The sequence below is a fragment of the Alternaria metachromatica genome (assembly GCF_023757995.1).
Source record: "Alternaria metachromatica strain BMP 0045 chromosome Unknown scaffold_17, whole genome shotgun sequence".
NCBI lineage: Eukaryota > Fungi > Ascomycota > Dothideomycetes > Pleosporales > Pleosporaceae > Alternaria > Alternaria metachromatica.
In genome coordinates this window covers 110,518-127,100 of record NW_026055508.1, presented here as the reverse complement: position 1 = coordinate 127,100, position 16,583 = coordinate 110,518, and the positions used below count along the sequence as shown (strand labels likewise).

The 16,583-nt window shown below is 52.6% G+C and overlaps 6 protein-coding genes across 6 annotated transcripts; 3 read left to right on the top strand and 3 right to left on the bottom strand.

Annotated features, from left to right (window-relative positions):
• Positions 1–460: 460 nt before the first annotated feature.
• On the bottom strand, positions 461–3,509 carry J4E83_007049 (uncharacterized protein; the record flags this gene model as incomplete). The annotated part of the gene is made up of 3 exons (XM_049333955.1): positions 461–2,793; positions 2,851–3,265; positions 3,381–3,509. The coding sequence occupies 3 exons, from the start codon at positions 3,507–3,509 to the stop codon at positions 461–463; spliced, it is 2,877 nt and encodes a 958-aa protein (XP_049186766.1).
• A 1,237-nt stretch (positions 3,510–4,746) lies between these two features.
• Positions 4,747–5,127, bottom strand: PIN4 (Peptidyl-prolyl cis-trans isomerase pin4; the record flags this gene model as incomplete). Its single annotated transcript, XM_049333954.1, has 1 exon — positions 4,747–5,127. One exon carries the CDS (start codon positions 5,125–5,127, stop codon positions 4,747–4,749), a length of 381 nt encoding a protein of 126 aa, XP_049186765.1.
• Positions 5,128–5,746: 619 nt separating this feature from the next.
• On the bottom strand, positions 5,747–9,103 carry J4E83_007047 (uncharacterized protein; the record flags this gene model as incomplete). Its single annotated transcript, XM_049333953.1, has 1 exon — positions 5,747–9,103. One exon carries the CDS (start codon positions 9,101–9,103, stop codon positions 5,747–5,749), a length of 3,357 nt encoding a protein of 1,118 aa, XP_049186764.1.
• A 725-nt stretch (positions 9,104–9,828) lies between these two features.
• J4E83_007046 (uncharacterized protein) lies at positions 9,829–10,754 on the top strand (the record flags this gene model as incomplete). The annotated part of the gene is made up of 2 exons (XM_049333952.1): positions 9,829–9,930; positions 9,987–10,754. 2 exons carry the CDS (start codon positions 9,829–9,831, stop codon positions 10,752–10,754), a joined length of 870 nt encoding a protein of 289 aa, XP_049186763.1.
• A 452-nt stretch (positions 10,755–11,206) lies between these two features.
• Positions 11,207–12,395, top strand: J4E83_007045 (uncharacterized protein; the record flags this gene model as incomplete). The annotated part of the gene is made up of 3 exons (XM_049333951.1): positions 11,207–11,373; positions 11,437–11,551; positions 11,604–12,395. 3 exons carry the CDS (start codon positions 11,207–11,209, stop codon positions 12,393–12,395), a joined length of 1,074 nt encoding a protein of 357 aa, XP_049186762.1.
• A 549-nt stretch (positions 12,396–12,944) lies between these two features.
• On the top strand, positions 12,945–15,372 carry KU80 (ATP-dependent DNA helicase II subunit 2; the record flags this gene model as incomplete). The annotated part of the gene is made up of 5 exons (XM_049333950.1): positions 12,945–13,100; positions 13,173–13,300; positions 13,348–13,415; positions 13,462–13,712; positions 13,759–15,372. The coding sequence occupies 5 exons, from the start codon at positions 12,945–12,947 to the stop codon at positions 15,370–15,372; spliced, it is 2,217 nt and encodes a 738-aa protein (XP_049186761.1).
• Between the last annotated feature and the right edge of the window lie 1,211 nt (positions 15,373–16,583).

The window sequence follows — 16,583 nt, the reverse complement described above, 5'->3', positions numbered from 1 at the left end:
TTTTTTCTGGGGCACTTTTCGCTCGCATGGCCGCGCTAGAAGACCCTGGCTTAGTCATGCTCCGCCCGCAAACGATCAAGATATAGCGCGTGTGTTGCTTGTCAATCGGACTTTGCATTCGTCACATTGTTACAAGAAGCGTATTCAAGAAAACTACCATTGATTTACCACACATATAGAAGACATGAAAGGAAAGATCAAATTGAGCCAAGTAGGAGAGCCGTAACCGAGCCAGAGGCAATGAAGCACCCTACTCACATGTCCCGTCGAGGTGTATCGAAGCACGCTCCAGCGCCTTCTCTGTGTAGGGAATGTTGTGTGATCGCGATATCTCGCAGGCCATTCCTTTTGACGCCCCCAGTACCCAGAAATTCGAACGCTTTAGACACCAACCAGGAACACTTTGCCTACCTTTGTGCTCACGAAATATGGCAGCTTTCGCTGACGCCTATCAAACCACCTACTGCATCTCTTCATCGCTGGCATCGAGGATGTCGTACTCCTCATCGGTCATGAAGCCATCATCGGACATAAGGGCGACACTCTCAGCATCCTCGAAGAACTCGTCATCTGAAGCCACGGTGACAGTGCGTGCAACGGTACTCTTCTCAGATGGGGAGGCAGGCTGAGCTGTGGTAGATGACTCGTAAGTGCTGGACTCGGGAGACTCCTTGTCAAGCTGAGGGAAGATCATGCCGGAAGCGATGGGCTCAGATGCAGACTGCTTCTCCTCGACTGGGAGTTCGGCAACTGGCTCTTCGACCTTGGCCTCCACCTTGGGAGAAGCAACAGGCTCCTGCTTGATAGTAGCAAGAGCAGCCTCGTGTTCCTTGCGACGGTTCGCCTCCTCGTGCACCTTGCGGCGGCCCTCCATAAGACGCTCCATGGCAGCCTTGCGTACACGCTGAACACGCTCCATCTTCTGCTGATCCAGCTGTTGCTGCAGAGAGTGGTGTGCATCCTTCATCTTCTGCAGTTGTTGTTGCTGAGTGTGTTGCATTTGCTTCATGCGCTCAGCCCTGGCCTGTAGGAGGCGGTCGTACAGAGGGTTCGACCTAGGAGCCACCTCGAACGTGGTGGCTGAGCCGGATGCGGGAGTAGGAACCTGGACTGGCATGGGGATAGCTGGCTGAGCAGCGACAGGCGAGGGCACGGCAACGACGGCAATGTCACACCACAGGCGATGGCCGAAGGGCATACCCTCGGGGGTCTTCAGGCGCCAGTAGGAGATGGCAGTGCCCTCGCGCTGGGGTGCCTTCATCAGAACACGGAACTGAGCTTCCTCGCCGGCCTCGACAGTGTGGCCGAGCACGTTGCTCTCGCTAGCTTCAGCAAGCTCAACGTGGCTCAGAGGACGAGTGTTGTCGATGTTGAGCATGTTGTCACCACCAACGTGTCGGACGCTGCAGCCTCGTGGCCAAGCGTTGGGGCCAGGGTTGCGAAGAGTCCAGACCTGAACGAACTGGTGGCCTGCACAGATCTTGGAGCCATCAATAATGGTGTCCCGAATGAAGTGTGCGTCGAGGCCCTCGGTAGCAGTCTCTGACCTAGGAATGGGAATAGCCTCGGTCTTGACTGGCGCCTTGACCTGAACAGGTACGGCAGGCTTCTCTTGCACCGGCTCAACGGAGTCGACGAGAAGGTCGCGAATAGCAATCTTCTCCTTCTTGGCCTGAGGCTCCGCGGATGGCTTCACGTCGACAATGGTCTGGACTTGGGTCGCAGCATTGGTGGAAGGAGCGACTGGGGCAGTCTCGGTTGAGGTAGATCGCCTATCGCATATGCGGTCACCGAGTCTAGCCATCGACTTGCGCTGCTTGTCGTCGTTGAGTGTAGTAACGCTAACGCTGCGCACAGGAGTCTGGAACTTGATGAGCGGGTGAGTGTGGTTGTGCTTGTTGCTGGGATGGGCCTCGCAGTTCTGGCAGAAGTCGGTGTCGTGGCAAACAGCACACTTGTAGCGGACGCCGTCAATGTATGACAGGTTTTCCTTGTCCTTGCAGAGGGGACCGTCACAGTAGATACCGTAGTGGCGGTTTGCGCTGTTCAGAGGCTCAGCCAAAGGCTCGTAGATGGGAACAAAGCGATGACGGGGGTGGATGAACTTGGCGTTCTTGAGGCAGTCAGAGCAGTAGTCCCAGTCTGGGCAGTTCAAGCACTTGTGGCGGACACCGTAGATGAACTTGTCGCAGCCATCGCAGACGGCGTTGTGGCGGACGTTCCTGCCAGAGTTGCACAAGAAATCGGCCAGGGTTGGCAGAACGGTCTCGGACGTTGCAGGCTTGAAGGTGTGGCCAGGGTGGTGACCGTGCTTGTTGCTAACATGGCAAGTGAGGCAGAGGTCGTAGTCTTCGCAAGGAACACAGGTAACGAATTCCTTCTCGGGGAGGACCTTGACGCAGCAGTTGCAGGTGCGGGTTGGCTCCTCTTCGTATGTGACGGACTGCTTCTCATCGGTAAAGGCACCTGGGATCTCCTGTTGTTGGGGCTCCTCGGCCTCGGCCTTGACCTTAGGTGCGATGCGCTGGGTGGTGCTGTTGACGACGCTGCCGTTCTTGACGAAACGCTTGACCATCCAGTGGCCGCTTCCGGGGCAGTGGATGCCGTTGTCTACGCAGGCCGGGCAGAGATCGTAATCACCACCGTCGCATACACTGCAGTGGAAGTGCTCGTCCTCCATGGGCTCGTTGCAGTTGTTGCAGTATACGACCCACGAAGTGCACGCGTTGCTCGGCTTGGGGCGGAATGCGAGACCTGAGTTGTAGTTCGCAGTTGCGAGGTTGTTGAAGAAGCCTGTATAGTGTGTTAGCCGATGATCGCGCGACATGGACATGTGGAATTGCTGCTTACTCTGACGAGCGGTGAAGGCCTGCGGTACGGGAGCCTCGCCGTCAGCATCTACCGTCGTTGGTGGCGATACAGGGCTGGTGCTTTCGGTGGGCTTGATTTCTGGCGAGCGGGCAATGACCGGAGAGACGGGAGCGCCGCCCAGTGGAGTGAGAGTCTCGGTGCTGACGGGGTGGGCAGTGGGCTGGTAGTGTCGGACCACATGGTTTGGCGCGGGTGTAGGTGCGGGCGCAGCCACAGGCTCTTCGCCGGGGACGGTGGCCCTCAGACGCAACTTGAGCTTCGCCTTTGCGGCGCGGAAGAGCGTCTTGTAGACTTGGGGCTTGTCCGCGTCAAGGGTGACATATGAGGCGGCTGAGTCGGAATAGCGCTCAAAGACGACCTGCTCGCCGGATTCAAGCTGAAGAACACTTCGGAGCTAAACATCACATATCAAGTCAGCACTGTGATTCCCGAGCGTGTTTGATCGTACGTCCGAGCGACCGATCCGATCGCCTTGACGTGACAACCTCGGGTTATAGAATGTCACGAACCTTGTCGGGCAACACGTGAGCTCCGAGATCCTTCAACGGCAGCTTGAACTTCTTCGTCTGGCCGCGGAACAGGACCTTGACGACGATGGGCGTGTCCAGAGTCACGGGGACGTTGTTAGTCGCCGCCATGATGGGCGAGTGAGGCTGGCGATGGGGGAGGAGTAATAGTCAGAGCGACTGCAGCTAGCTGGCCGCCGCTGTATTGAGACAAAGAGGTGCAGCAACTAGAGAGTTGTCGCTGTCGAGGTGGTGGATGGAGAGTTGATGGCGGAGGTGGAGCAGGTGAGACGGCGGCGGAGCTGGAGGTGTAGGTAGTAGCTGCCTAGTGAGTGGGGTCAGTGCAGCGTTAGTGGACGCCGGGGGCGCGCCAACTCTATCGCAGGTACACCGGATTACCAGTGCTCGCGTCGCAGAGGGCGAAAGGCTGATATTGGCGCCTGGGATCACTTTTCTTATGAACTGATGGTCCGACGGCCAACTCAATTATCTGTCAAGGCACTTCTTGATGCTTTTCCTCGTATTTGAGCTCCGGATCGGCTGATTCTTGTACTTCGAGTGGCCGAGTGGTTCGCTACCACACAAGGCTTCCAGACACGTCGTCAGCCGTGAGGAGCCGCAAGAATTCGCCCGATTACTACTGCCTTTACCCACTCAATGACTGCCTCCAAAGAGGCTATTGCTCAAGATGATGACGCCATGGTTCAGCCGCACGTGATACTGGAGCGCTCCCGTGCACCAGCTGATCACCGAGATAGCGGTTTCACTGCGATAAAGAGGGCGCTAGCGCAGCGCTCCCGAGCTGCTTGACGGTGGCCGAGAGCCACCGACGTGTCTTGTCTCGCCTCACTTGACGGTTTCGCGATGGAAGATTACACCGCAAGTACCTCAAGTATAAATATGACGATTCCGCATTCCCACTATTCTTTGTGTGCAGCCGCTCCAATTCGCGGCGAAGAATGGCCGTTGCGAGGATTATGGAATGAGGCGAAAATACCAACACAACTTAGCTTGTGCAGTTGTTTGCATAGCGAGTATTGCCTGTGATAACACTTACATTCGGCATTTGCATAGTAGGCCAAGAAGAGGTTCGTAGGATGCAGACGGTTGTTGCATAAAACATAGACAAGTCTCTAGTCGGAAGGCATTCTTCAAAAGCGCCAGCGAATGGGTACAATTATTTTGCAACAAAGCCTGAGCACCAAATAAGCCGTTCGTATTTCCCTGAGCTCACCCTGGAGTTGAGTTCCATAGGCCTTGGAATATCGAATCGTTTCTCATTTTTGGGGTATCAAGTATAAGCCTCCACAAGCCTGTCCAGCATATCCATGACCTCTCGACACCAACCCTGACACCAACCCCAATTTTCTCACTTCCTCCCCTCAACCATAACAATATGATACCCCTCACTCGTCTTAACCTCTCCAATCTTCGGACTCGCCGTCGTACTCGGCTCCAACTCATACGCCACCTTCTCGAAATCCTGCATGAGACTCCCTCTAACCTTCCAGCCCAGACTGCCCCCTTGACGCGCCTTATCCTCACTCATTTCCCTGGCTACCTCGTCGAATTTCGCGCCGTTGCGCAGCTTCTCGAGAGCTTCTTCCTTTTTCGAGTGCTTTTCGCAGAGGATGTGTCGCACGTTTATCGAGGTTGCGGGCTTGAGTTTGCCTTTTCCTCCACCGCCACCTTCAGATTTGCTACCGCTGTCGTCTTTGGCTTGGCCTTTGCCTTTGTTTTTGGGTGCCATTCTGCCGTGGGAGTGTAGAGTAGGATGTAGACGTGAGCGTGTATCAGGTGGGAGGCTTCGCGGATGCGGCTATTGTGGCTGGTAAGGTCGCAATCGGGACGAGAATTAGTTACTGTCGGAGGCTGGGATCGGTAGTTGGTAGAGTGTAGTTCCAGACCTATCACCTGGAGTTATTTGCAGTATAGTAAAGTTATGCGCGTGAGGAACTTGGATTCGTGAAAGTGCACCGGAGCTTGGAGCTCTGATGCGGGGCCACTGGGGCGGCCAGATGCACCGAAGTGGGGTGAAGCCTGAGGCAACAAGGATTAACCTGGCAAGATACGAGAGCGAAAGCATGATGTAGTGGATAAGATTATACAGTTCCTTCGTCAATGGTTTGAATTTATCTCGTAATTGTGCACATCAGTCCTCATTCATGGAGTTGCTGAACTCGCTATACCCCCCGGCCAGTTGCTCGCTGCGGAGCTGGACACTACATAACATATTGACAGGCGTAGTTTCCTGTAGCTTCCCCCAGGCGCTCTTGTTCTTCGTACAACATTGTACGGCACGGCGCGGCAATGTGGGATGGTCCTCATCCGAATAAGTATACAATCAGGGTCCCCGTATCCTTGCTACTTCATCCATTGCCGTTGACGATTGCGCGAGGCGCTGTGCCATTGATGCCGTTGTGCTCTCGCACCATGTCCATGAAGCTTTTCTTGGGTTTCGGCTTCTTCTCTGGCTCCTCGTCACTGCTATCTACTAGATGGATACGTCTTCTTTTGCAATCGGAGCGCATATGGCAGAGCAGCGGCCGTAGGGTTTCAATCTTCTCGACTTCAGCGTAAAGCAGCGACTCTTCCACCCAGTACAGGCCCTCCATAGCAGAGAACTGATGCTTAGCTTCCTTGATGCTGTCCTGGATCTTGGCGTAGTCAAACTCCGGCGAGCCTTCCATTGGGAATCTGGTGTCCTGGGCTAACAGCGCAATATCATATTGGCGAAGTATGGCATTTCGTTGTGCGCGGCTCACGGGAATGCGAGACCATTCAGAGTAAGGAGCGTCGAGATGCGCTAGATCGAGTTCGGGAAGACCAAGTATGCCGACAGCCTGGAACGAACAGATGTACTTCCGATTTGGGATGGCTTGCGAGTCACCGAGGTCCTCAGCATTTGCCAAGAACAAAGGTAGGAAAATAGCAGATACACCAAGTTGCTCCCCTGCGAAATGAAGCGGTCGATTGGTGCCTAATTCGCAGGCGCGTCTCAAAGCTCGGGGGAGCCTGGATATCCGGTCTTGACGTTCGAGCAGATCCTTCTGGCGTTTCGCTTCCTGGTCTGCTCGGCGTTGAGTTTCCTGTTCCTCTCGTATTCGTGCTGCTTCTGCTTCTGCTGCTTGACGCTGTGTCTCTGCTTCCGCTTCGGCCTTCTTCTTCGCTTGCTCGATCTCTTCAGCTTTGCGAGCCGCCTCCTCCGCTTCCTTCTGCTTCGCCTCGGCCTCAGCTGCAACTTCGGCGGCTTTGCGTTTCGCTTCTGCCTGTAGCTTGTGTTCCTCTTGACGACGTGCGCGCTCAACTTCTGGAGTTGCTATCCTTTCAGGCGGTACGGGCGTAGATTTGGCAGATGCTGTGGGCGTCCTCTTCACGCTGACATCGTCTGTTGATGCATCCGACATCTTTCTTTTCCTAATCTTGTCTTCAACGGTCTTGTATTTGATCTTATTCTTGACAACCTTGCGTTCGTCCGGAGAATCGATCTCGGGTGTCGGTTTGGCGCTGAGTGGTCTGCCTGGTTTTGTCCGAATCTTGACTGGCTGCTTAGTACCATGGTCCTCGTCGCTCTCGTCTGAGTGTGCTCGGTCCGGTCGTTTGGATTCATTGTCATCTGATCGTGCTTTCACAACCTTCTTGACAGGCTTCGCTTCTTCGCCTTCGCTATAAGAACGCTGCTTGGCCTTCCGGATGGGCGGCCGTACGTCTTCTTCGCTCTCCTCTTCTGATGAATCATCGTCTACAACGCGCTTTCTTCTTTGGTCTTCTCTGGTCGCCTTTTCCTTTCCGGACATGAGTCGTCGAGATTTTTGTGGTGCAGCAGGCTCGGTCGTCGACTTTACCAGCTGCGCGCGTTTTGCATTAGGACGTGGGGAGGACGACCGTTCTCTTCGCGGCGACGTCTTTCTCTTCATGCGGTTCGCCGGGGCGTTTGGAGCTTCTTTCTTGACTCTCCGCGGGCTCCGGTGTGTCGTTTGATATTCCTCGCAGGCGCGCTTCAGCATATCCCTCTCTTCTTCCCACTTGGGACCATGCCGTTCCTCAGAAATCTCGTAATACGTCTTATTGTCTTTGTTTCGGCGAGTGGGATTGAAGTTGTCTTGCTCGAGAAGTAGTTGTATGATCTTGAGGTATCCTCGTCCGATGGCAACTGTCATGGGCGTTTCTGGATGCTTGGACGGGTCGGGATCAGCCTTGAGACCACTCGCGAGGAGTATACTGAGGATGTCGTAGTGTCCACCTCTTGCTGCTGCAACGCCACAGGTAATGTTCGGTTTGATGTTGCTATTGATCAGCTCTCCTACTGCAAGGATGTCGCCATCGCCAGCCTTCTCGATCAATGTTTCCACGTTGAACTCGTTGTACAATAATCGTGATGCGGTCTTGGCCTGCTTCTGGGTGCGTTCGGGGTCGTTGTTGGACGTGTCTGCCCGCCTTCTCATCGCTTCTCTAAGCTCCTTCTCAATCTCCTCTGCGTCGTCATCTTCCGGGTCCAGAACATCAATCGCACGCTGACCTTTCTTGTTGGAGTGATGTGGATTGACCTGACCCTCGTTGAGTAGCAGTTTAACGACATCCAAGTGCGAGTTCTCTACCGCATCGATGAGAGGAGTGTCTCGATCGTGGCTTTCACAGTCTGTTCGGCAGCCCTTGCTGATCAGGTATCGAACGACAGGCGCCCAACCGTGCAGCGAGGCTTTTTGTAATGGAGCGATGCCGGCGTAGTCGGGCTGATTCAGTTCGTCGGGCGCGTCTTCGAAGGCTTCCTTGACTGCATCCAGATCGCCTCTTTCGCTTTCTCGAGCAAGACGCGTTGCGCCAAATCTGTCGACCTTCCGTTGGGGCATAGTGCGTGCAGGCGAGGTCAGCGCACGGTTGGTGGAGCGCTTCACCCGGGCGTGTTGGAGGTGCGGCGCAGACGTGGGCTGCGGTGATGTTGAATGATCTGAACTCGATCCTGACCAATGCTCTTCTGTCGACAGAGCGAGATTGGTTACCTCGCGGCGCTTGCGGCCTGCTATACCCGTGACGGCGGACTGTGTTGACTGCGAACGCTTGTGCGGGCGGCCAAAACCTGGCGTGCCAGGCGAATGGGGCGGGCGCGCGTCCTTCAAGCCCTCGGTCCTAGCTTTTTGTCGCGGTGGCTCGAAGGTCTTGGGGAAGGATTGATCGCGCTGCTTGCGCTTGCGGTTCTCGACAGTCGACGCGCTGCGGCCGCGAGTAGTAGCTTGTGTGGGAGAGAGGGCGGATCGGGCTGGCGATTTGGCCGAGTCGTTTGGACTGGTGTCCTTGGTGTTTCGCGAGGCCGTGCGGCTGCTGGGTGAAGTAGGAACGGGGCTCTTCGCATCGCGCTCCGAGGCGTGTTTGGCGCCATTGACCTTGACGTGATTGCCGTTGCTCGACCGACGGCGGCCGTTGGGCTGGGCTGAATGCGCCCGTGACTCTTCCTTGATGGAGCGCAGCCGCGATGCATCGTCGTCGTCGTCTTCGACGCGCTCTGTCTTGATCATCTTGTTTTCTTCGGGGTGTTCGTCCCGTGACAGGACGACCGTCTCGGCCTCGGACTCGCCTTCAGCGTCCTGGTCTTCATCGTGAGCATGTTGGGACGGAAACGCGGCCGTCTTGGGTGCCGGGCGAGGCGACGGCGGGCTGTGCGGGCGGTCGTGGTGGAAGGACTTGGGGGCAGAGGGTGCGTTTAAGACCGGATCGGCATTACTGGTCATTACGCTGGGACAGGACACTCGAGTTCCTGCCTCATGCTGGCTTGCAGAGCAAGGGACGGAAGGAGCACAACGGAGGCCTCTGCAGGAGGGTGGGCGCGGGCGGCAACAACAACAGGGCGCTGGGCTGCTCGACGGGCTGCGATGGAGGGCGCGGTCGGGGGTGGGTGATGAAGGCGCGTTGTGAGGTGTAGTGGAGGAGGAGCGACACGGAGAAGAGCTGAGAGGCTTGCCAGTAGCAGGCAGCGCTCCACCATTCACCGGCCTGCGCCAGCCATGGGGGGCATGGATCGTCAAGGCAACCCTGCACTCGCCTTTGTGCTGCTATCAAGCCATCGTCTATCGTGAACGGAGAACAACAAGCGACGCGACATCACGATTACCGCGCCGTGTGGCCGTGACGTTTGCTGCTGCGTGGCTCGCTGTCTGTCAGTCGGCCTCTTCCACTCATAGGGAGCGCTGCGAGCTGCTGGTCCCGTGTTCCTCGTGGCTCGCCATCCCAGCCGAAACAGGACTCCCAAGGTTCCAAACCGCCGCTAACTCGGCCTTTGCCGCGTTATTTAGCCCTCATCATCTCCTGCGGGCCAGATTGTTTGGTCGCGAGAACCACGGAGAGATTGGCTTGGGCGACACGTGACTCGCCCGTCGAATAAGCGGTCAGCACCAGTCAGGGCTTCATCATTCTGCCGTCACAGCCCCCTACGCGTTCACTTTTCAATACTCCCGACATGGCCTCGCTATCGCGTTCGCTCTCAGCTATAGGCTGCCGCGTCGAGGACCTGAACCCCGTGGCTCTGCTGCGCATCTTCTACCTCGCTGCGTCTCTTCTTGTATCGCGGCACCATTCACCTCCACATGCAACCTCACTAACAGTCCGGCTTACTAGATCCTCGTCATTCAGGCTGTTCCTGTCCTGCGCTCGCGCTTTCTTGCTTATGGCTCCCGCGTCACCGGCGTGAGCGGGAGGAAGGAGCCACCCGCTCAGCAGCAGTCGGTTCTCACTCGTACACTCGACTACGCTGCGTCGCTACAAGTGCCCCACAACTACTTCACCCACTTCTACATCACGTCCGTGCTCTGCTCGCTGTTCTGGGCATGGAGACTGCACGTGTGGGAAGCTGGCAGGCAGCAGCAGATTGTCTGGGCGCTCCTGCTGCTTCAGGGCCTGCGACGGATGCTCGAGTCGTACGCATACACTTCGACGAGCAAAAGCCGGATGTGGTTCGCACACTGGATTCTAGGACTTCTCTTCTACATCACGATAAACATGGCCGTCTGGGTTGAGACACCTAGCAATGCCGCCGGTAACTGGGCATTCGTGCCGGGAGTTGTCACCGCGCAGATGCTGCAACACTCCTACCACAGCTACCTCTACCGCCTCCGCACCGAGAGCAACGGCTACCAGCTTCCCTCGCATACTGTATTCCCGAACCTACTCTGCCCGCACTATACCTGCGAGGTCGTCATCTACGCGTTATTGTCGCTCATAGCAGCTCCTGAGGGCAGCTGGGTCAATGGGACACTGGTCTGCGCGACTATATTTGTCGCTACAAACCTAGGAGTAACGGCCGTCGGCACAAAGGAGTGGTACGTGGAGAAATTCGGTGCCGCCAAGGTAGGTCCGCGGAAGAGAATGGTCCCTGGTATCTGGTGAAGTGTGTTGCATGTAGAAGAGGGCATGCCGGTCGATGGTTTCCAGAATATCTGCACGGCATTCTACCGTACATGCTCGGTCGCATGACCCCGTGCCTTCATTTTTTGTAAGCGCAGTCTTCTCTGCTATCTGTACACCCCTCCAATACTCCTTCCCACCGCCTAAAGTGGTCTTCCGTAGTGATGACGACAGGCGGGACGAAGTTGGTATTCCCGCGCCGCCTATGCCCTTGTGCCCTCTGTGCGGGGTATCTTGCAGCGAGTAGCCCCACCTTGGATGGTTGTTTAGAGCAAGTAACCACATTCAGCAGATCATCCTGCACTGTATCGTGCGGTATCGTTGGTGGCTTGCTTACAGACGGTAGTTGGAGACTATGATGCTATCGCAATATAAATCAGACGTATTCCCTTTTGACAGTGGAGCAACTATTTCTCAAACTTCCACTCTGCAACATGTCTCAATCCGAAGCACCCAAAGATCTACCCGAGATGGAGTACCGCTTCATGGGCAAGAGTGGACTGCAAATCTCTGCCATTTCCCTCGGTGGTTGGCTCACATACGGCGGTCATGTCGGCGATGACAACACTTCCGCTTGTCTCAAAGCAGCATTTGATGCTGGGTAAGTCAACGCATACGATACACGTGTGTGATGTACACTGACTTTGTATCTGTTCCTCTGCAGTATCAACTTCTTCGATTGCGCTGAAGGATATGCAAAGGGAGAGTCTGAGAAGGTCATGGGTCGCGCTATCAAGCACTTCAACTGGAACAGGAATGATATCGTCGTCTCCACCAAGGTATGACATGCGGGCGTGAAGTTAGACCATATACCTAAATTGACTGGCGTAGATCTACTGGGGTACTCACAACTCTGCGCTCCCCTCGCCACGCAACAAGATCAACAACCTTGGGCTATCGCGGAAGCATCTTATCGAAGCAACCGAAGCCTCGCTCGAACGACTACAACTAAGCTACGTCGACATCCTCTACGCACATCGCCCAGATCGCTACACACCAATCGAAGAAACAGTACGCGCCTTCAACTATCTCATCAACGCAGGCAAAACCTTCTACTGGGGCACATCTGAGTGGCTCGCGTCCGAGATCGAGGAAGCATGGGCCGTAGCCGACCGTCTCGGACTCATCGGCCCCATTGTCGAACAACCCGGCTACTCACTGCTCCGCCCTCAGAAGGTAGACCAAGAGTTCAAAGACGCGGGCCTCTACACCCGCCGCGGTCTCGGTCTCACCATCTTCTCTCCGCTTCAAGGCGGTCTCCTCACAGGGAAATACGTCGACGGCGTGCCAGAAGATTCGCGTCTCCGCGTCTCAGACGACCCATACATTCAGTCCGTCATGAAAGGCGTTGGCAGCGATGCGTGGAACGAGCAACAAGGCAAGATCAAGAAGCTCATGGAGGTTGCGAAGAAGCTTGATACTGACGTTGCGACGCTGTCTATGGCGTGGGTGCTGTCTAACAAGAACGTGTCGAGTGCTATCACGGGTGCGTCGCGGCCGGAGCAGATTTATCAGACGGTCAAGGCGGTTGATGTTTATCGCAAGTTGACAAAGGAGAATCTGGAGGAGATTGAAGAGGTTATGGGGAGTAAGCCTGAGGCTCTTACTATGAGGTTTGGATAGACTTCACATGCAGGAAGAGATTGTATGAAATTGTTTGGTGGATGCATGTAGATCAGATCGTTCTAAGAAATCCTTCTTACTGCATATGCCATTTGGATTTGCATGTATCGATGTCTTGTTAACAACACAACTGAAAGCAGACTATATGGAACCAGCTATACTACCGCTCAGAATGTATCGCAGTACAAACTTCTATCTGAACATTGTAAGAGTTCCGTGAACGTATCAGCGGAACCATGCTGCGTTTCTTCCTCTAGGGCTCCATGAGGCTAGCTTCGTCACGGGTTCTCGCGTTGTAGTGCATGGTCCGTGCCACGTTTGCCTAACGCAACAGGCTACACCGTGCCGTCTGATGCGACGACTACAATACCTCACGCCTTCGCTCTTTCTTTTGATTGCGACTTCTCTAATTCATCACGTCCAACACTGCCAAAGCACATAATTCATTCGGCCTCCAGTGTTTTGACGTCGTAAAATTAGCGGCACGCGACGCTACCTAGGTAGTCACCACACGCGAAGCGCGCAGAAGAAGCATACTATAACGCAATCATGGCTGGTAAAGAGGCGACAGTTTACATCCTAGATCTGGGACGGTCAATGGGTGAAAAGAGACATGGCCGCGATCAGACCGACCTGGATTGGGCATTGGAGTATGTGTGGGACAAGATTACCACTACTGTAAGTCGACGTTCATTTGGAGATTTAGTATGTTCAATGCTCGTCAAGCTTCAATCGCCGCTCAACGCTGTCATGTCTCGAAGGTTAATGGATGTGTAGGTCGCGTCAGGCAGAAAAACCGCGCTGATGAGCGTGATTGGCTGTCGGACAGATGAAACGGATCTCGCTGGCAACATGGAAGAAGGGGAAGGATACGAAAATATAAAAGTATTCTCAAATTTGAAGCAGTAAGCTATCAGACACGAATTATGTTTTATGTACTAACAGGTGCGAGATATCTACTCGGCGACATTCGGATGCTGCAAGATCAACTCAAACCAAGCAAGACAGACAGCGGCGACCGTGAGTAACATGCATCTTTAGTTTTACTTCCTGCTAATGGTCATAGTGCTTTCCGCACTTGCGGTAGCTGTTTACATGATTGGCAATGCGACACAAGGTGCCAAAGGCAACCCATTGAAGTACGATCGCAGGGTGATCATTGTGACTGACGGTCGCGGTCAAATGGACACAAGCGATCTCGCAGAGATGGCGGCGAAGATCAAGGACCCGGCTGCTCCATTCGAGATCGTGTTGCTCGGTCTCGATTTTGATGACGAAGATGTGGGTTACAAAGAGGAGGGCAAGAACGCGGAAAAGGTATGTGACACGATCGCCAAAGCGGACAATGATTGACCCAATCTAGGCAAGGAACGAAGCGATATTGAAAAGCTTCATAAATGACTGCGATGGCAACTTCGGCACACTTGCGACAGCCGTCGATCAACTTCATACACCGCGTCTCAAGGAAACCCGCCCTGTTCAGAGCTACAGAGGCTCGCTTACATTAGGAGATGCTAGCAAGTACGAGGCCACCATTACCATTGACGTCGAGCGATATCCATGTACCATGATATCAAAGCCGCCCACAGCAAGTACTTTCGCAGTACGAACAGATCCGGGCGCCTCGGGGCAGTCATCGGCGACTGTCGTGGGCGAAGACCAGCCGATGCCCGATCTGGCAGCAGTCCACAACCAGCGCGTCTACCAAGTGGACAACCTGGATGAGCCTGGTCTGAAGAACCCCGTTGAGCTTGACGAGCTAGAGCGCGGCTATGAATACGGCAGAACTGCCGTGCACATCTCAGAGTCCGATATGAATGTCGTCAAACTGGAAACTCAACAGTCTCTAGAATTGGTCGGCTTTGTAAAGATGGAGGAGTTCGAGCGTTATCTTCCCATTGGCCGCTCCAACTTCATCGTACCGCAGAAGGCCAATACCCAAGCACAGCTCGCCTTATCTTCATTCATTCACGCTCTCTACGAAGCCGATTGCTATGCGATCGCAAGACTAGTGGCAAAAGACCTCAAACCTCCAGTGTTGCTGCTCCTTGTTCCCCGTATTGAGCTGGAGTGGGAGGCTTTGGTCGATGTCGAGCTTCCCTTCGAGGAAGACATGAGACGGTACAAGTTCCCACCGTTAGATCGAAAGCTCACAGTCAGTGGCAAAACTATCACAGAGCATAGAGACTTGCCTACCGACAAGCTCCTTGACGCAATGAGCGACTATGTCAATGCTATGGATCTATCGACATTTGGCCGCGACGAAGAGGGTAACCCAGAGGAATACGCGAAACCAGAGGATACGTTCTCACCTCTTGTCCACCGCATTGGGCATGTGATCAAATGGCGAGCGACGCACCCCGACCCTACGCTGCCTATTCCCGATCCACCCGAGATCCTAATGAAGTACTCCGCGCCACCAGCAGAGCTCCTCGCTGCATCGGAAAAGCAAATGAAGAGGTTGATGGAAGCAGCAGATGTCAAGAAAGTCCCACCAAAGGTCAAAGGTCGAGGAAAACGCCAGCGTGGAGATCGCGACAAGCCCCTCTCGGGTCTCGATGTTGACGCACTCCTCGGCAACCCCAAGCGAGTCAAGATCGAAACCAACAACCTCATACCCTCATTCAAGCAAGCACTGGCCGCTTCTGATGACATGGAGGCTATCCAAGAAGCCGTGGACGACGTTGCAAAGGAGATTCGCAATCTTATCAGCAACAGTGTGGGCGATAATGCTTATGGGCGCGCACTTGAGGCCATTCGCGTCATGCGCGAGGAGCTTATCGAGCTCGAGGAACCAGACATATACAATCCCTTCATCAAGCAATTGAAGGAAGATATCCTGGGCGGCAAGCTGAATGGCAATCGTCGCGATATGTGGTGGAAGATCAAGGGGAGCAAGTATGGACTTGTGGACTTGAACAGGTGCCACACTAGCGCTGTGACTGAGGATGAGGCGAGGAGATTCTACGAGATCTGAGGGGACTGGACTGTCGAGATGTACAAGGACGCCTGAGATAGATGAGATTCAGTACCACAATACTGCCTCTCGGATGCAGCGAGATCACTGTAGCATGATCGTATGCACAAATGTATTTGTGTCGTGTAGTGGTGACTTTGTTTGCTGCTGCACGTACACGTCTTGTTGCGGATGACTCTCGGCTAACGCACCTGTTCCGTCCGAGCTTCCTCTGTGCCTCCTTCTATGGCTTTCCTAGTGTTCGTATGTTACCTAACTATAGAATTAGCGTTAGTGCTATTAGAATATACTTAGAATAAAAACGCACTACTATAAATAAAGTACTATATTATATTAGCTTAACTATTCTTTATACACTAGCTTAATATAGTTTAAAGTACTATATAAAAGTAAAAAATAAAAAATAATACTATAAATATATTATAAAAGCTTTTTAAGAGCTTTATAAAGTACTATATAACTATAAGCTAATACTACTCTCTTTTTTTAGTACTTAACTTAGGCTTATAGCCTACTTTACTAACTAATAAAGTATTTAAAAGTATTAAGCTAATATTCTATTAGGCTTATATTAATAAAAAAGTTATAAATAAAAATATAGTAAAAAATATAGTAAGTATTCTTTAAAAGCGTACTTTAAACGCTTTTTAATAGCTTTCTAAAGTAAATTACTTATTTTACTTACTATAAAAAGTAATAATAGTTTTACTTTTATAGTAACTACTAAGTAGTACGTTATAGTAATTTTAATATACTTAAAGATAACTAAAAAAAAGTATACGTATATTATATAGCTTCTAAAATTTACTACTATAATAAAGAATACTCTATTAGTAGTATTATAAGTAGGCTTTATATTAAAAAGCTTTTAGAACACTATCTAAATACTCTCTAGTTTTAATATACTAAATATACTAAGTATAAAAAGTATTTAATATTTTTCTTTTATCTTAGATACTATATAGTACGCTAGAAGTACTAATACTCTAGTATTAAGTACTATCTTTACTTTTAGAAAGCTTTTAAAAAGAAATATACTTACTCTAAAGTAATACTTATACTATATAATAAGATAAGATACTTTAAAAATACTCTAAAGAAGAATAATTATATTTAGATATAAAGATTTATAACTAAGTTTATAGAAAGCTTTCTAATTACTTTTATAAAGTATTCTAGTAGACTTTAGTATATTTATCTCTATCTAAAAC